General features: G+C 45.6%; 2 protein-coding genes across 9 annotated transcripts in view; one reads left to right on the forward strand and one right to left on the reverse strand.

Moving 5' to 3' along the window:
- DENND10 (DENN domain containing 10) overlaps positions 1-16525 on the forward strand; it is a 33906-nt gene extending 17381 nt beyond the window's left edge. For 7 of the 8 annotated variants that reach the window (XM_010375971.1, XM_030940813.1, XM_030940814.1 and 4 more), the window contains 4 exons: positions 1836-1936; positions 8497-8604; positions 11208-11302; positions 15284-16525. In XM_010375971.1, the coding sequence (XP_010374273.1) occupies positions 1836-1936; positions 8497-8604; positions 11208-11302; positions 15284-15460 (481 nt within the window). In that variant the 3' untranslated portion in view covers positions 15461-16525. Of the gene's footprint in view, positions 1-1835; positions 1937-8496; positions 8605-11207; positions 11303-12212; positions 12612-15283 lie in introns of those variants that run through there. The other variant, XM_030940808.1, reaches the window with a different exon arrangement.
- Positions 16526-17588: 1063 nt separating this feature from the next.
- Positions 17589-19025, reverse strand: part of SFXN4 (sideroflexin 4) — a 29479-nt gene continuing 28042 nt past the window's right edge. The window contains exon 15 of the mRNA XM_030940372.1: positions 17589-18153. The gene's annotated coding sequence lies outside the window, so the exon portion shown is untranslated. The remainder of the gene's footprint in view (positions 18154-19025) is intronic.

Consider the following 19025-nt stretch of genomic DNA (forward strand, 5'->3'; position numbering starts at 1 on the left):
TGGGAGGGCAACTTATTAGCTCTGTGAACACATAAAAGATACTGAATGTTGGCCGGGCATGGTGACTCACACCTGTAATCCCAGCACTTTGGGAGGCTGAGGCTAGCAGATTGTCTAAGACCAGAAGTTCAAGACCAGCCTGGGCAACACAGCAAAACCCCATCTCTATAAAAAAAATACAAAAATTAGCCAGGCATGGTGGCATGTACCTGTAGCCCAAGCTACACAGGAGGCTGAGGTGGGAGGATCGCTTGAGCCCAGGAGGTGGAGGCTGCAGTGAGCCATGATCACATCACTGCAGCCCAGCCTGGACGACGGAGTGAGACCCTGTCACAGAAACAAAACAAAAGATATTGATTGTTTCTGAGCCTGTGTTTCTTTATCTGTAAAATGATCATAATATCTACCTTGCAAGTTTGTTTTTAAGACTGGAAATAGGCCGGGCGCGGTGGCTCAAGCCTGTAATCCCAGCACTTTGGGAGGCCGAGACGGGCGGATCACGAGGTCAGGAGATCGAGACCATCCTGGCTAACACGGTGAAACCCCGTCTCTACTAAAAACAAATACAAAAAACTAGCCGGGCGAGGTGGCGGGCGCCTGTAGTCCCAGCTACTCGGGAGGCTGAGGCAGGAGAATGGCGTAAACCCGGGAGGCGGAGCTTGCAGTGAGCTGAGATCCGGCCACTGCACTCCAGCCTGGGCGACAGAGTGAGACTCTGCCTCAAAAAAAAAAAAAAAAAAAAAAAAAAAAGACTGGAAATAATTTGTGTAAGATGCTTAACATGTACCTAGCTTAACATGTACCTAGCCTCTAAGACACACTTTAGAAGTTATTATTGTTATGATCATGATTGCATCAGATTTTCAGTGAGAGGGCCAGAACTTTTACCCTGCCCACTCTGGGTCCAAAAGCCTATATTTTCTATCCCATCACCTTTTCCCCCTCTACGTATGCTACTTCAACTGGACTGGTCACAGCTTCTGACATATTTAGCAGGGCAACGGGGGTTCATGAAGCCACAGATAGATTTGATACATCTTGTTGAAGTCATTATTCTACCATAAGTTTTTTTTCAAAGAAACCTGTGTCATAGGAAAACAAACACACGTGGTTTGCGAGTTTTACTAGAATTTTAAATATAAATGGGAGACTTCCAGAAAATTTCTTGCTTGCAGAGGTAACTTTGAATTTTACCTTCAGACTCCCTTTCCATGGCAATCTCCAGAGTGGGATGTTCAGAGGAAAACCTTAGAAGCATCACTCCTTGCTACCACAGGGATCTTTTGAAATTTCACCTTGAGCTTTCTGTAGCTGATCTGATCCCCAAGAGCAGAGTTTAAAACATTGCATAGAGGATGGGTGCAGTGGCTCACGCCTGTAATCCTAGCACTTTGGGAGGCCAAGGCAGGCGGGTCACCTGAGGTCAGGAGTTCAAGATCAACCTGGCCAACATGGTGAAACCCCATCTCTACTAAAAATACAAAAATTAACTGAGCTGTGGTGGCAGGCACCTGTAGTCCCAGCTACTTGGGAGGCTGAGGCAGGAGAATCACTTGAACCCCGGAGGTGGAGGTTGTGGTGAGCCAAAATTACACCATTGCACTCCAGCCTGGGTGACAAGTGAAACTCCATTTCAAAAAAATAAATAATAAAACATTGCATTGCTTTAATTTGAAGCCCAGAGGTTAACACATTTGGGACTTGGTCTCACCTCTGTCCCTGATTAGCTATAAACTCTACCCTCTTCATTTCCTCCTCAGGAAGAGGAGAAGGGGCAGGCTGAGTCTTTAAGGTGTGGACCAGCAACAACTTGAGTTCTTGCCTTGATTCCCCAGGACTCTGCCTGCCCTGGTGTGGCACCGACAGGACTGGACCATCCTTCACTCTTACGTGCACCTCAACACCGATGAGCTGGAAGCCCTGCAGATGTGCACAGGTAGACGAGGATCCCGGGGAGGAACTGTTTCACTTTTTTTTTCTTCCTGAGACGGAGTTTCACTCTTGTTGCCCAGGATGGAGTGCAATGGCATAATCTCAGCTCACCGCAACCTCCGCCTTCGATTCTTCTGCCTTAGCCTCCCAAATAGCTAGGACTACAGGCATGTGCCACCACGCCCTGCTAATTTTATTCCACTTGTTTTTATTTTGTGCATTCCTAAGTGGAATACTGATCCTTTATTATTTCTTTGGCACACGCAATCAATTTTTTGCCCTTACATTTTTTTTTTTTTTAACTTAAAAAAAAATTGTGGCCGGGTGCAGTAGCTCACACCTGTAATCCCAGCACTTTGGAAGGCCAAGGTGGGCAGATCACCTGAGGTCAGGAGTTCGAGACCAGCCTGACCAACATGGAGAAACCCAGTCTCTACTAAAAATACAAAAAATTAGCTGGGCATGGTGGTGCATGCCTGTAATCCCAACTACTTGGGAGACTGAGGCAGGAGAAACGCTTGACCAGTCTCTACTAAAAATACAAAAAATTGGCCGGGCGCGGTGGCTCAAGCCTGTAATCCCAGCACTTTGGGAGGCCGAGATGGGCGGATCACGAGGTCAGGAGATCGAGACCATCCTGGCTAATACGGTGAAACCCCGTCTCTACTAAAAAATACAAAAAACTAGCCGGGCGACGAGGCGGGCGCCTGTAGTCCCAGCTACTCGGGAGGCTGAGACAGGAGAATGGCGTGAACCCGGGAGGCGGAGCTTGCAGTGAGCTGAGAGCCGGCCACTGCACTCCAGCCTGGGCGGCAGAGCAAGACTCCGTCTCAAAAAAAAAAAAAAAAATTAGCTGGGCATGGTGGTGCATGCCTGTAATCCCAACTACTTGGGAGACTGAGGCAGGAGAAACGCTTGAACCCAGGAGGCGGAGGTTGTGGTGAGCCGAGATCACGCCACTGCACTCCAGCCTGGGCAACAAGAGTGAAACTCTGTCTCAAAAAAAAAAAAAAATTTTTTTTTTGTAAAATGCATGTAGAATTTACCTTTTCTTGGCCGGGTGCGGTGCCTCATGCCTGTAACCCTAGCACTTTATGAGGCCGAGGCGAGTGGATTGCCTGAGCTCAGGAGTTTGAGACCACCCTAACCAATGTGGTAAAACCACATCTCTATTAAAATACAAAAAAAAAAAAAATTAGCCAGGCTTGGTGGTGGGTGCCTGTAGTCCCAGCTACTTGGGAGGCTGAGGCACAAGAATCACTTCATTCCAGGAGATGGAGGTCGCAGTGAGCCAAGATTGATCCACTGCACCCAAGCTAGGGCGACAGAGCGAGACTCTGTCTCCAGAAAAAAAAAAGATTTACTTTTTTTTTTGAGACCGGGTCTTCCTATGTTGCTCAGGCTGGTCTTGAACTCCTGAACTCAAGCGATCTGCCCATCTTGGCCTCCCACACTGTTGGGATTACAGGCGTCAGCCACCACGCACAGCTCCATTTACCTTTTTACCATTTTTAAACATAGAGTTCAGTGGCATTAAGTACATTCACATTGTTGTTCAGCCATCATCAAAATGCAGCCTGTTTTTGGCTGGGCACAGTGGCTCACACCTGTAATCTCAACACTTTGGGAGGCCGAAGTGGGGTGATCGCCTGAGCCCGGGAGTTCCAGACCAGCCTGGGCAACACAGGAGACCCCGTCTTTTAAAATTTTTAAATTATACTTGTAAAGTTCTTTTTTTTTCTCTTGAGATGGAGTTTTGTTCTTTTTGCCCAGGGTGGAGTGCAACAGTGTGATCTCGGCTCACCGCAACCTCCACCTCCTGGGTTCAAGCAATTCTTCTGCCTTAGCCTCCCTAGTAGCTGGGATTACAGGCACCTACCACTATGCACAGCTAATTTTTATATTTTTAGTAGAGACAAGGTTTCTCCATGTTGGCCAGGCTGGTCTCAAATTCCTTACCTTAGGTCATCCTCCCGCCTCGGCCTCCCAAAGTGCCTGGATTGCATGAGCCATTGTGCCCAGCAGAACTTGTAAAGTTCTAGTCTTAAAAGTTTACCAGTGACTTTTTTTTTTTTTTATCTTAACTTTTTAATTATTATGGGTATATAATAGGTATATGTATTTATGGGGTACATGTGATGTTTTGATACAGGCTTACAATGTGTATAATGATTACATCAGGGTGATTGCAGTACCCATCACCTCAAGCATTTATGATTTCTTTGTTTTAGGAACGTTGTGATTCCACTTCTAGTTTTTTTTTGAGTTGGAGTCTCACTCTGTTGCCCAGGCTGGAGTGCAGTGGCACAATCTCAGCATACTACAGCCTCCACCTCCCAGGTTCAAGCGATTCTCCTGCCTCAGCCGCCCGAGTAGCTGGGATTACAGGTGTGCACACCATGCCCGGCTAATTTTTTTGTATTTTTGTTAGAGAATAGAGATGGGGTTTTACCATGTTGGCCAGGCTGGTCTCAAACTTCTGACCTCAGGTGATCCACCTGCCTCAGCTTCCCAAAGTGTTGGGATTACAGGTGTGAGTCACTGTGCCCAGCCAACTTCTAGTTATTTTTAAATATACAATAAATTATTCACTGTAGTCACCCTATTGTGCTATCAAATACTAGGTCTTATTCATTCTAGCTATATTTTTGTATCCACTAACCATCCCAAATTTTCCTCCTCTCCCCACTACCCTTCCTAACCTCTGGTATCCACCATTCTACTTTCTATCTCCCTGAGTTCCATTGTTTTAATTTTTGGCTCCCACAAATAAGTGAGAACATGCAAAATTTGTCTTTCTGCCCTGGCTTCTTTTACTTAACATTGATGCCTCCAATTCCATCCATGTTGTTGCAAATGACAGAATTTCATTCCTTTTAATGGCTGTATAATATTCCACTGTGTATATGTACCACATTTTCTTTTCCATTCATCTGCTGATGGATACTTGGTTGGATTCCAAATCTTGGCAGTTGTGAATAGTGCTGCAGTGAACATGGGAGTGGTGGAATCTCTTTGATACACTGATTTACTTTTTTGGGGGTAAATACCCAGTAGTGGGATTGCTGGATCATATGGTAGTTCTATTTTTAGTTTTTTGAGGAATTTCCATACTGTTCTCCATAGTGACTGTACTAATTTACGTTCCCACCAACAGTGTACAAGAGTTCTTTTTCTCTACATCCTTGCCATCGTTTGTTATTGCCAGTCTTTTTTTAAGACGGAGTCTCGCTTTGTTATTATCCAGGCCGTAGTGCAGTGGCACGATCTCAGCTCACTGCAAACTCCACCTCCCTGGTTCAAGCAATTCTCTTGTCTCAGCCTCCTGAGTAGCTGGGACTACAGGCACCCACCACCACACCTGGCTAATTTTTGTATTTTTAGTGGAGACGGGTTCACCATGTTGGTCAGGCTGGTCTCGAACTCCTGACCTCAGATGATCCACCTGCCTTGGCCTCCCAAAGTTCTGGGATTACAGGCATGAGCCACCGCGCCCAGCCGTCTGTATTTTTTTTGTAGATACAAGGTCTTGCTTTATTGCCCAGGCTTGTCTCGAATTCCTAGAATCTGGGATTATAGGCATGAGCCACTGTGCCTGGCCATTTTCTTATGAAAATTTTTCTTTTTCTTTTTCTTTTTTCTTTTCTTTTTCTTTTTTTTTTTTAGACAGGGTCTTGCTCTGTCGCCCAGGCTGGAGTGCAGTGGCTCAATCTCAGCTCATTGCAACCTCCACCTCCTGGGCTTAAGCCATCCTTCTACCCCAGCCTCCCAAGTAGCTGGGACTACAGGCATGTGCCACTGTGCCTGGCTAATTTTAGTATTTTTTTTTTTTTTTTTTTTTTGTAGAGATAAGGTTTCACCATGTTGTCCTGGCTGGTCTCAAACTTTTGAGCTCAAACAGTCCACCCGCCTTGGCCTCCCAAAGTGCTGAGATTATAGGTGTGAGCTACTGTGCCTGGCCCAAAAATTTTTAATGTTTTTTATTTCCCAGTTATTAATTTATCTGGAACAATTTTTTTTTTTTTTTTTTTCTGGAACAATTTTTTGTGTAGTGTGTGAGTTTGGGATCTGACTGAACTTTTTTACCCTATAGATAACCACTTGGACCAGGACATTTATTGAATAATCTCTTTTTTTTTTCACTAATGAGTAATATTACTTGTCTGTCACATTTTCTCATTCATGGGTGGGCCTGGGTCTGGCTCTCAGTAGTGGGTTTTGTTTTTGTTGTTTTGTTAATTATTTTATTTTATTTTTTTTGAGACAGAGTCTTGCTCTGTCACCCAGCCTGGGGTGCAGTGGCGTGATCTTGGCTCACTGCAACTTCCACCTCCCAGGTTCAGGCGATTCTCGTGCCTCAACCTCCCGAGTAACAGAGACTACAGGCATGTGCTACCATGCCCAGTTAATTTTTTTTTTTTTTTTTTTGAGACAGAGTCTTGCTCTGTCGCCCGGACTGGAGTGCAGTGGCCGGATCTCAGCTCACTGCAAGCTCCGCCTCTCGGGTTTACGCCATTCTCCTGCCTCAGCCTCCCCAGTAGCTGGGACTACAGACGCCCGCCACCTCGCCAGGCTAGCTTTTTGTATTTTTTAGTAGAGACGGGGTTTCACCGTGTTAGCCAGGATGGTCTCGATCGCCTGACCTCGTGATCCGCCCGTCTCGGCCTCCCAAAGTGCTGGGATTACAGGCTTGAGCCACCACGCCCGGCCAATTTTTTTTATATATATATATTTTTAGTAGAGATGGGGTTTCGCCATGTTGCCCAGGCAGGCCTGGAACTCCTGAGCTCAAGCAATCCACCCGCCTCGGCCTCCCAAAGTGCTAGGATTACAGGCATCAGCCACCGCTCCTGGCCACCAGCTAATTTTTGTATTTTTAGTAGAGACAGGGTTTCATCATGTTGGCCAGGTGATCCTCCCACCTCAACTTTCCAAAGTGCTGGGATTACAGGCGTGAGCCACTGCCCCCACCTGTTGTTTTTTAAAGTAAAACTCTAGGAATGATAAATTGGTCCTTGTATTAGTGTGTTCTTGCACTGCTATAAAGAAATAACTGACTATAAAGAAATAACTGAAGGCCGGGCATGGTGGCTCACATTTGTAATCCCAGAACTTTGGGAGGCCGAGGCGGGTGGATCACCTGAGGTCATGAGTTCAAGACCAGCCTGACCAATATGGTGAAACCCTGTCTTTACTAAACATACAAAACTTAGCCGGGCGTGGTGGCTTATGCCTGTAGTCCCAGCTACTCAGGAGGCTGAGACAGGAGAATTGCTTGAACCCGGGAGGTGGAGGTTGCAGTGAGCCAAGATTGCGCCATTGCCCTCCAGCCTGGGCAACAGAGTGAGACTCTGTTTCTAAAACAAATGAACAAAAAGGCCGGGCGCGGTGGCTCGCCTGTAATCCCAGCACTTTGGAAGGCTAAGGCAGGTGGATCACGAGGTCAGGAATTTGAGACCAACCTGGCTAATACGGTGAAACACCGTCTCTACTCAAAATACAAAAATTAGCCAGGCGTGGTGGCACATGCCTGTAGTAGTCCCAGCTACTCAGGAGGTTGAGGCAGGAGAATCACTTGAACCCGGGAGGTGGAGGTTACAGTGAGCCAAAATCATGCTACTGTACTCTGGTCTGGGTTACAGAGCGAGACTCTGTCTCAAAAAAAAAAAAAACTGATAACTGATACTAGGTAATTTATAAAGAAAAGAAGTTGAATTGGCACATGGTTCTGCAGACTGTACAGGAAGCATAGTGGCTTCAGCTTCTGTGGAGGCCTCAGGAAACTTACAATCATGGCGGAGGGTGAAGGGGAAGCAAGCACGTCTTACATGGTTGGAGCAGGAGGAAGGTGGGGGAAGGTGCTGTATACTTTTAAACCAGATCTTATGAGAACTCAATCATGAGAACCACACTAAGGGGATGGTGCTAAACCATTCATGAGAAATCACCCCCATGATCTAGTCATCTCTCACCCAGCCCCACCTCCAACATTGAGGATTACAATTCGACATGAGATTTGGGTGGGAACACAGATAAACCATACCAGTCACTCCTCAGATATTTTTTTTTTTTGGTAATTGTATTGCTCTGTGAAATCAAAAAATATGGGAATTATTGTTCTAACACCAATCCCAGACGTCTGCTAATTCCTGAGTTGCCCTGAATCCTTAAAGATGATGCCATTTCTACCCTGAGAACCCAGGCATTTGGCATTAATTTCCTGAAGGCAAAGACCTGAAGGGGGAATATCAGTCAAGAGATTCCTCGTTGCCTTCTGCCCCAGCTATCATTCTTGACCCCAAGAGCAATGATTGGAAAGTAAATGCTCTACTTCAGTCTTGTCTTTGACACTGACAGATGATTTTGGAAAAGTTGGAGTTGTGTGAATTTCTTCAGGCACCTGATAATAATGTAGTCTTAGTAACTGCCACAGGGTGCAGCTAATGTTCCCAAATGAATAAAGCAGTGAAAGAGAGCAGTCGATGAGCTTTTAGACCCAATTCTTTTGATGGGTTCACCATATTTCTTCCCACTTCAGTAAGGTTGGTCATGTTTATGATGCAGGTTACATCGCTGGATTTGTAGACTTGGAGGTGAGCAACAGACCAGACCTCTATGATGTGTTTGTGAATCTGGCAGAGAGTGAGATTACCATTGCTCCCCTTGCAAAAGGTTTGTTCTCTGTTCTGTTCTTGATACAAGATATAAGCCAAACAGTTGTACATTTTTAGGCTGATTCTCTAAAACCAGTATTTGAGGGGTGGCTTACCCACTCTTGCTGAAGATGGATATTTCCATGTCTAGAACACAACATTTATTCCTACAGACATAGACATATGAGCAGAACATCCCAGGTGCTTACAAAGCAAAGTATATGCTAAGAAGTTAAATAGTCTGTTCATCTTGTGTCACCACTTTTGTGTTTAAACAAAGTGTATTACTTCAGAACTTAGCGGTTTATTTTCTTAATTTTGAAATGTCTTTGAGTCAAACAGAACTTGGTGGTTTAAAGCAACAAATATTCCTTTCTTCTTCTTTTTTTTTTTTTTTTTTTTTTTTTGAGGCGGAGTCTCACTCTGTCGCCCAGGCTGGAGTGCAGTGGCCTGATTTTGGCTTACTGCAGCCTATGCCTCCCGGGTTCAGGTGATTCTCATGTCTCAGCCTCCCGAGTAGTTGGGTTTACAGGCATGCACCACCATGCTCCGCTAATTTTTTTTTTTTCCGAGTTGGAGTCTTACTCTGTCGCCTGGGCTGGAGTGCAATGGCACGATCTTGGCTCACTGCAACCTCCACCTCCCAGGTTCAAGTGATTCTCCTGCCTCAGCTTCCTGAGTAGCTGGGATTACAGGCGCCTGCCACTGTGCCCAGCTAATTTTGTATTTTTAGTGGAGATGGGGTTTCACCATGTTGGTCAGGCTGGTCTTGAGCTCCTGACCTCATGATCCGCCCGCCTCGGCCTCTCAAAGTGCTGAGATTACAGGCGTGAGCCATTGCGCCTGGCCTAAGTTTTGTATTTTTAGTTGAGACAGGGTTTCACCATGTCAGCCAGGCTGGTCTTGAACTCGTAACCTCAGGTGATCCACTGGCCTCAGCCTCTCAAAGTACTGGGATTACAGGCGTGAGCCATTGTGTTCTAAAACAACAAACACTTATCTCACAGTTTTGGTGGATCAGGAATGGCTTATCTAGAGGTAGTTTTGGCTCAGGAAGTTTCAGTCACAATATCCCAGAGCCACAGTCATCTGAAGGCTCCACTGGGGCAAGAACACCCACTTTCAACGTGCATGTCTGTTGGCAGGAGGTCTCAGTTCCTCCTGCCATGGGCCTCTCCATAGGGCTGCTTGAGAGTTCTTACAATATGACAGCTGGCTCCCTCGAGAGTGAGTGACCCAAGAGAGAGAAGGAAGCCACAGTGCGTTTTATAATCTTATCTTGATAAAGACATTGATAGTCACACCATTACTTCCTCCATATGCTATTTGTTAGAAGCAAATCACTAAGTTTAGTCAACACTTAAGGAGAAAGGAGTAAGTCTGCACCTCTTGAAGAAAGGCGTATCAAAGAATTTGTAGACGTTTATCACTACACAGGGTTAAATGTGACTCCAGTATGGAAAATCTTTTTGAAGCATGTCTCAGTAAGCACAAGGGAATGAAACTGTTCTTAGAGCTAAGGATCAGGAAAGGGTGTACTGGTGTTAGAGTGGCATTCTTAGACATTTTAAATTGTCCCAAATTACAGCTACATAAAGTAGAAAAGATTGGCTTAAATGCGTGTTGAGCCCAGAGCACTACTCAAGTAGTGGTTTGAGATGGGATTACTGCTAACAGCTTTGTTTTGTCACTTATCTTTCTCCTAAAAGTGGGGACAGCTGAATGCTGACTCATTGGGAATTGAATTGGGAATTGTTAGATTCAATGATGTGAGGTTTTATTGAACAACATCAAATTAATAGAACCATAACTGACTTTCCCTTAATTCATTTTAAAATTGCAAACATAATGCACACTCATGGTGAAAAATTCAAACTATGGGTTCAGATCTTTAGGAAATAACTGCCTTTTGCAAAGCAAAAGTGAAAGAAAACTGGCTGTGGCCAAGGCCACTTAAGCAGCTGAAGCGTTAGGACCAGAAAGGGTGGCCATCTCCCTGCTGCCCTGTGTTGCTCTGTGTCTATAAAATGGGCTCATCCTAATCAGCACCATTCGAATGGAGTTTGTCCCTTGAAGTGACAAACAAGCTTCTGTTAACCTCCTCAGTGCAGACAGTAGCAGTGTATGTAACCAAGCTAACTTAGGTGGCTTCCTTTGCTCATTTCTAAGAACCTAAACGAATTGAGTGCCCAGCTGTCTTCTGCAGAACTGACAGGAAACTCCTTTTCACAATATTCCTACCAAAAAGATAAATTTCTTAACTGAAAAGAGCTGGATTAGAAGGTCAGGCTCTTGGCTTATAGTCACAATTTAGTTGTAGTCAGAATTATTCATTATGTTTTGGGAAGAAAAATAAAAGTTCTGATCAGGTGGGTGTGAAGGGGAAATCTGGTTTGGTGTGATGTGTTTTTATGTTGGCCAAGAAGCATAAATCATGATTATATTATGCCTTTCCTCCCAGCATGTTGTCATATTTGTGGCTAGTGATAAAATGGACATGTGGGAGGTTGTCAGCTGCTGTTTGAAAATTTCCTCAGTGTGGTCTTTCAAGTTTTCAGATAGATGGCATGATTATTTTTTATTATGTCAATTTCTAAATATTAACCTTCTTGATCTCACCAGAGGCCATGGCAATGGGCAAACTGCACAAAGAAATGGGTCAGCTAATTGTTCAGTCTGCAGAAGATCCAGAGAAATCAGACAGCCAGGTGATACAGGTAACTCCCTCACCTTCTGACTTACTGAAAGTCCTGACCCGGTGTCGCTGGGTGGTGTGCGGCAGAGGTGTGCACATCAGCAGAGTGGGAGGCTGTGGGAGAGGCCAGCGGGCAGGTGCTTAGAGGTGGGTTTGCAGACAGCCACAGCGATGATGGACAAGCAGGTGCAGGCTGGCCTGATCTAGTTAGTTACTGGGCTCGAGGGCAGGTATACACTGGGGCTGGTGCTGACACCGACCGTTGGCAAACAGAAATGTAACTCCCAAGTGGTCTGGAAGGCTTTTTGGGGCCAGCCAGTGCATTTTCTCTTCCTAGGAGAATTTCCTTGGAGGAACAAATTATAAAGGGGAGGTTGTTGCTGAACATGGAGAACTAGATAGATTGTCGAAATTTGGCTTTGCGTGTCTCCAGGACAACAGAAATGCAGTCAGACTCCTGACCCACTTAGTGAGATACAGAGCCAGCTCCTTGCTGGGGTCTCCCTGGCACGTGGACCAGAGTCCATGTGGACCAGTGGGCACCTGCTCTGCCCTTGCCAAATTGGAATGGCAAATGGGCAAAAGTGCCTCCCTGGGGGCACAGGGGCACCTCTGATATGCAGACTATACTCATTCGGCCCAAGCTGGTGCCTTCTCCATTTATCCATTCATTTACTCAGTGTTTCTTGAGCTCTGTTTGCCAGGCATCGCACTGGCAGTGGGGATGCAGTGGGGAGCAATTCCCTGCCCTCATGGAGCCGGTACTTCAGCGGAGTAGATGCACAGATAATAACAAACGACAAGATAATGACAACCCATGCTAGGTGCTGTGACAGAAGGGGTTGGGGTGGAGAATACTGGGGGAGGGGTAGGCCAGCTCTCTAAGGAGGTGACATGTCAGCGGAAAGATGAGAGGGGCCATTTCTCTGCAGTGCTGATGGCCTGGCGAGCTGTGAGCAGGAAGAGTGGGCTGATCTTGCCCTGAGGACCTGAACACTGGAGACTCTGGGGCTGCTGCTTTCCTACCATGTGAATCCTCACTGCCCACCTATCCCCCAGCATTAGAGTAAAGACATATTCTTACAATAGCGGCAACATATGTGAACTTGAGTTTTGCATTACTGTGTTGTTCACAGACAAAGTGCTACCTAGATGACTTAGTATAATGTATGTGACCTTGGGGAGGGCAAGTGAAAATGCTGGGAATGCTGTGAGGGTTCAAAAATAGATGCATGAATTAATGATGTCAGCAAACAAGAAGACATTATTTTTTTACTTTTTTTCTTCGTTGAGTTTCACTGTCACCCAGGGTGGAGTGCAGTGGTGCAATCTTGGCTCACTGCAACCTCCACCACATGGGTTCAAACGATTCTCCTGCCTCTGCCTCCCGAGTAGCAGGCACCAGGATTACAGGTGCCTGGCACCGCACCTGACTAATCTTGTATTTTTAGTAGAGATGGGGTTTCACCACGTTGACCAGGCTAATTTTGAACTCCTGACTGGAGCCAGTGCTCCGCCCACCTCAGCCTCCCAAAGTGCTGGGATACAGGCGTGAGCTACCACGCCTGGCCAGAAGACATGATTTTTTTTTTTTTTTTTTTTTTTTTTGGAGACAGAGTCTCACTCTGTTGCCCAGGCGGGAGTGCAGTGGCGTGATCTTGGCTCACTGCAACCCCTGCCTCCCGGGTTCAAGCGATTCTCCTGCCTCAGCCTCCCGAGTAGTTGAGACTATAGGCACGCACCACCATACCCGGCTAACTTTTTTGTGTTTTTAGTAGAGGTGGGGTTTCACCATGTTGGTCAGGCTGGTCTCGAACTCCTGACCTCAAATGATCCACCCACCTCGGCCTCCCAAAGTGCTGGGATTACAGGCATGAGCCACCATGCCTGGCCAGAAGACATGATTTTAATGAGCGCTTTAGTGAGTCCTCAGCCACCCAAAAGGAATAAAGCCTGCGTGGCAGGTGCTGGGTTACTTATCCCAGGCAGATGAGGACTTTTGGGAAGAGATTCCTTCAAAAAACAATAGCAGCATTTCTCAAAAAGTTAAACATTGAGTTACCATACGATTTAGCAATGCTGTTGCTGGGTATATACCCAAAATAATTGAAAGCAGGGACTTGGCCGGGCCTGATGGCTCATGCATGTAATCCCAGCACTTTGGGACGCCGAGGTGGGTGGATCACCTGAGGTCAGGAGTTCGAGATCAGCCTGGCCAACATGGCAAAACCCTGTCTCTACCAAAAATACAAAACTTAGCCAGGTGTGGTAGTGGGCACCTGTAATCCCAGCTACTTGGGAAGCCAAGACAGGATAATTGCTCGAACCCGGGAGGCGGGGGGTTGCAGTGAGCCGAGACTGTGCCATTGCACTCCAGGCTGGGCAACAAGAGCGAAACTCCATCTCAAAAAAAAAAAAGAAAAAAGAAAAAGAAAAGAAACAATACAGTAAAAATATAGCATTATCGCATTATCATCTTATGAGACTACCATTGTTATGTGGTCCCTGGTTGACCAAAACGTCATTATGTGGTGCGTGACTGTACTTGTATGGAAATATCCATAGCAGTGTTACTCACAGTAGCCTTTAAAAGGTGGCAGAAGCAACCTAGTGTCCTTCAGCAGATGACTGGGCAAACAAAATGTAGTCTTTATATACAGTAGAATATTACTCAGCTTAAAAAGGAATGGAATGTTTTGAATGTGGTTTTTGTTGGGGGGCGAAAAAAGGAATAGAATTCTGATACATGGCCGGGCGTGGTGGCTCAAGCCTGTAATCCCAGCACTTTGGGAGGCCGAGACGGGCGGATCACAAAGTCAGGAGATCGAGACCATCCTGGCTAATACGGTGAAACCCCGTCTCTACTCAAAAGAATACAAAAAACTAGCCGGGTGAGGTGGTGGGCGCCTGTAGTCCCAGCTACTCGGGAGGCTGAGGCAGAATGGCGTGAACCCGGGAGGCGGAGCTTGCAGTGAGCCCAGATCGTGCCACTGCACTCCAGCCTGGGCGGACAGAGCGAGACTCCATCTCAAAAAAAAAAAAAAAAAATTCTGATACATGCTATAACATGGATGAACCTTGAAAACATGCTAATGAAGTAAGCCAGACACTAAAGGGTAAGCGTTGTATGATTCCACGTATATGAGCTATCTAGAGCAGACAAATTCACAGAGTTAGAAAGCAGAATAGAGGTTACCAGGAGCTAAGTGAAGGGAAATGCGGTTATTTAATGGGTACAGAGTTTCTGTTTGTGATGGTGAAAAGTGCTGGAAATAGGGGTGATGGTTGTGCAACGTTGCAAATGTACTTAATGCTACTGAATTACACACTCAGAAAATGGCTAAAATGGTAAAAAAACAAATAATAAAAATATGATTTTTCTAAGTGAATTTGTTTCATTTTTCCTAATTTTTTTCTTTAAAAAGAATTATCAGGCCAGGTGCAATGGCTCAGATCTATAATCCCAGCAGTTTGGGAGGCTGAGGTGGGCAGATCGCTTGAGCCCAGGGGTTTGAGACCAGCCTGGGCAACATGGTGAAACCCCATCTCTACAAAAAGTATTAAAAAATTAGCTGGGTGTGGTGGTGCACGCCTGTAGTCCCAGCTACTCAGGAGGCTGAGGTGGGTAGATCACTTGAGCCTGGGAAGTCGAGGCTGCAGTGAGCCATGATTGCACCACTGCACTCCAACCTGAGTAACAGCGAGACCCTGTCTCAAAAACAACAAAAAAAGGAGTTACCTTTTTTGTTGTTCATTTTTGAGACAGGGTTGCCCAGGCTGGAGTGCAGTGGTGCAATCATGGCTCACTGCAGCCTCTAACTTCTGGCTCAAGCCATCCTCGTGCCACAGTCTCCCAAAGTGCTGGAATGACAGGCATGAGCCACCACGCTGAGCTCATTTTTCATACTTTATAAACAGTCTGAAAAAAATAGGAAGAATTCTACAGAGTAAATATTCCAATTTCGGATACTAACATGTTGCATATTTTCCTGTTCTATTAAAGGATATTGCTCTAAAAACAAGAGAAATCTTTACCAACCTAGCACCATTTTCAGAAGTTTCGGCTGATGGAGAAAAGAGAGTCCTTAATTTGGAGGCACTAAAGCAAAAACGATTTCCACCAGCAACAGAAAACTTCCTTTATCATCTAGCAGCAGCCGAACAAATGCTGAAAATCTGACTGTGTGACAGAATGTATCACTGATGACTGATAGAAAGCCCTCTTTCACTCTGATTATCCATTAACTACATAAAGTCCTGAAAATAACAGAGAAACTGTTATATATTTTTAATGATTTATTTGCAGGTATTGAGATTTGACCTGAAAAACAATGAAACACATGAACACACTTCTGATTTTCTCCTAGCTGATTAGTTTCCTGCCTGCTGTCAGTGCTGGACAAAGTGCTGTTACTACTTTATATAACATTACAAAACAGCTAGAGGTCCTGGGGTAAGAGAAAAAAAGCACATTATGACAAATGCGAAAGCCTTCATTATTACACATTCCAGTTTCTCACTGTGTAGTCATAAGCTAATGGTTTACTTTCAGAAAGCTGCCTGAAACGTTGCTTTGTACTCTAGGAAGAACTTTAATTCCTCCTGAGGAACTCTACTTTCTGAGCCCAACTGCTAAGTTTTCTGCGGAACTGTCTAGAAGATCATTCAAGAGAGCCTGCAGTTGCACTTTCTTGTAAAAGTTAAACAAAAAAAAAAGGTTTTTCCCGGCTTTTGAACATTTTGCCTATATTATGAGAGTTTTGCATATATTTTATACTTGAGTAGACAAGTTTAATAATCCATATTTATACTATCGCAGATGTAAGCATTTGGGAAACGTTCAGCCATTAGCACTCATTTAACCCTGTTAGCAATATTCTTTTGAAAAAGGTGCCAGTCCTTATGTGGTAAACTAAGAAGCCCATTGAATATAACACTGTGTAGGACTGAAACAGTGACTTTATATTATTGCTAAGGGAATATGAGATTAACTTCCTACAGGGGCCAAAACCAGAGAAAGGCTTCCAGCAACTTTGGTGAAAGTAATTTGGCCACATGTCAAGCCAACTGTTTGTATTCATTTATGTACCTTTTTCACAACTGGAGACCTTAAAATTGCCAAATCAGCATGGAGGCCTCAATTACGTGCTTGTTAGTGTGTCATTCATGTTGATTGTAAGGGATTACTTTCACTCAGTACTGATGTCCTTGGAAATCTTACCTGGAAACATGTTTGCAAAAAACATTATTGGATCTTTCATTTTTTTTTCTTGGTATTACATATTTGTTAAATAAAAATTAAACACCCTCTCTTTTTGAGTGAGGGCAGGGGAGGACCTGAAATAAGATGATGTTTTACTAAGGCAAATAATTGAAAATTAAATCTGCACTTTATGGAAATGAAAAATACTAACATCTTTTTCCTCATTTTTTTGTATTACTATATTAGCTAATGATCAAAGTTGTTAAAATTATAAATTTATGGCCGGGCGCGGTGGCTCAAGCCTGTAATCCCAGCACTTTGGGAGGCCGAGACGGGCGGATCACAAGGTCAGGAGATCGAGACCATCCTGGCTAACACAGTGAAACCCCGTCTCTACTAAAAATACAAAAACTAGCCGGGCGAGGTGGCGGGCTCCTGTAGTCCCAGCTACTCGGGAGGCTGAGGCAGGAGAATGGCGTAAACCCGGGAGGCGGAGCTTGCAGTGAGCTGAGATCCGGCCACTGCACTCCAGTCCGGGCGACAGAGCGAGACTCCGCCTCAAAAAAAAAAAAATATATATATATATATAAATTTATGATGCAGAAATAAAATGGAAATATTTTGATATTCAACTACTTTTAGGTGGGTGATGAATTGTCCCCTTTCTCTGATTCTGCTCATTCCAAAGAAAACGGAGGAAAAAAACTGTGAGGGCACTAGGGAATTATGAAAAGACCTGTCTGAAAGTTCAAGATGGGCAAGGGCGCAGTGGCTCATGCCTGTAATCCCAGCACTTTGGGAGGCCGAGGTAGGCGGATCACCTGAGATCAGGAATTAGAGAATAGCCTGGCCAACGTGGTGAAACCCCATCTCTACTAAAAGTACAAAAATTAGCTGGGTGTGGTGGCGGGTGCCTGTAATCCCAGCTACTCAGGAGGCTGAGGCAGGAGAATTGCTCGAACCTGGGAGGTGGAGGTTGCAGTGAGCCGAGATTGCACCATTGCACTCCAGCCTGGGCAACAAAATGAGACTCGGTCTCAAAAAAAAAAAAACTTCAAGCCGTCCCTCGCCATACACCCTTTCCTCCCGCCCTAGCCCTCCTCCACTCGCCCTCCTGGAGCTGCCTCTAACTTTAGTCTCCTGTCCTTGGAAGGTGCCTTCACATTTCTGTCATCTGGTAGTGGTTAAACCTCCACCTGCAGCTGTTGCCCATCTTGTTCTCTAACTTTAATTTTGGTTAGTGTCAGCTTGTGGTCAGACTGAGCCATTTACTGATTTTGTCCTTTTAGGCTGTTGTGAAACTCTCCTCACCAGATTTGGAAATTAACCGTCATTCTGGCCTTGGGGAAACAAAACCACAGATAAATTCTTTGGTAATTTGGGGTAGGGTGCATTGGAATCGTTAGTCCAATACTCAAATGTCGAGGTACCTACTCTGGGCCATGCCTGTGTTGTATTTTGGGCTACCCTTATGGGCAGCAGCCCCTGCTCTCACGGTGCTGCTCACAGTCCACTTGGGGAATAGGGTCAACAAACAGGCTGCTGTCGTGCGGCTAGTGCTAGGCGTGATGTGTGAAACAGAGTGGTATCAGCACACAGATGGGGACCCAGTTCAGTGCTGTCAATCCTGGAAGGCCTCTCAGAGGGAGTGATCGATGTCAAAGTCAGACCTGAAGCATAAGAAGACATCTATTCAGACCAGAGGAAACAGCTGTGTGAAGGTCCGAAGAAGAGACCACGGCCCATGTGAGGACCTGGAGGGTCTAGAGGGAGGGGAGGGAGTGGCAGGATATGAGTACGGGAAAGGCTTGCCGTGGTGAGGAATGTGGGCTTGATCTTGACGCACTGGGAAGCCATTTAAGGTTTCTCAGGCCGGGTGCAGTGCTCATGCCTGTAATCCCAGCACTTTGAGAGGCCAAAGCGGGTGGATCACGAGGACAGGAGGTGACAGCCTGGCCAACAGGGTGAAAGCCCATCTCTACTAAAAACAAAACAAAAATTAGCTGAATGTGGTGGCTGGTGCACACCTGTAGTCCCAGCTACTCAGGAGGCTGAGGCACAAGAATCACTTGAACCCAGTGTCAGGCCTCTGAGCCCAAGCCTGCATGTATTCATCCAGATGGCCTGAATTAACTGAAGAATCACAAAACAAGTGATAATGGCCTGTTCCTGCCTTAACTGATGACATTACCTTGTGAAATTCCTTCTCCTGGCTCATCCTGGCTCAAAAGCTCCCCCACTGAGCACCTTGTGGCCCCCACCCCTGCCAGCCAGAGAACAACCCCCTTTGACTAATTTTCCACTACCTACCCAAATCTTATAAAACGGCCCCACCCCTATCTCCCTTCACTGACTCTTTTCGGCCCACCTGCACCCAGGTGATTAAAAAGCTTTATCGCTCACACAAAGCCTGTTTGGTGGTCTTTTCACACGGACGCGCGTGAAACCCAGGAGGTGGAGGTTGCAGTGAGCCAAGATCGTGCCACTGCACTCTACACTCCAGCCTGGGTGACAGAGCGAGACTCCGTCTCAAAACAAAAAA

Source organism: Rhinopithecus roxellana, chromosome 11, assembly GCF_007565055.1.
Source record: "Rhinopithecus roxellana isolate Shanxi Qingling chromosome 11, ASM756505v1, whole genome shotgun sequence".
In the NCBI taxonomy this organism is placed as follows: domain Eukaryota; kingdom Metazoa; phylum Chordata; class Mammalia; order Primates; family Cercopithecidae; genus Rhinopithecus; species Rhinopithecus roxellana.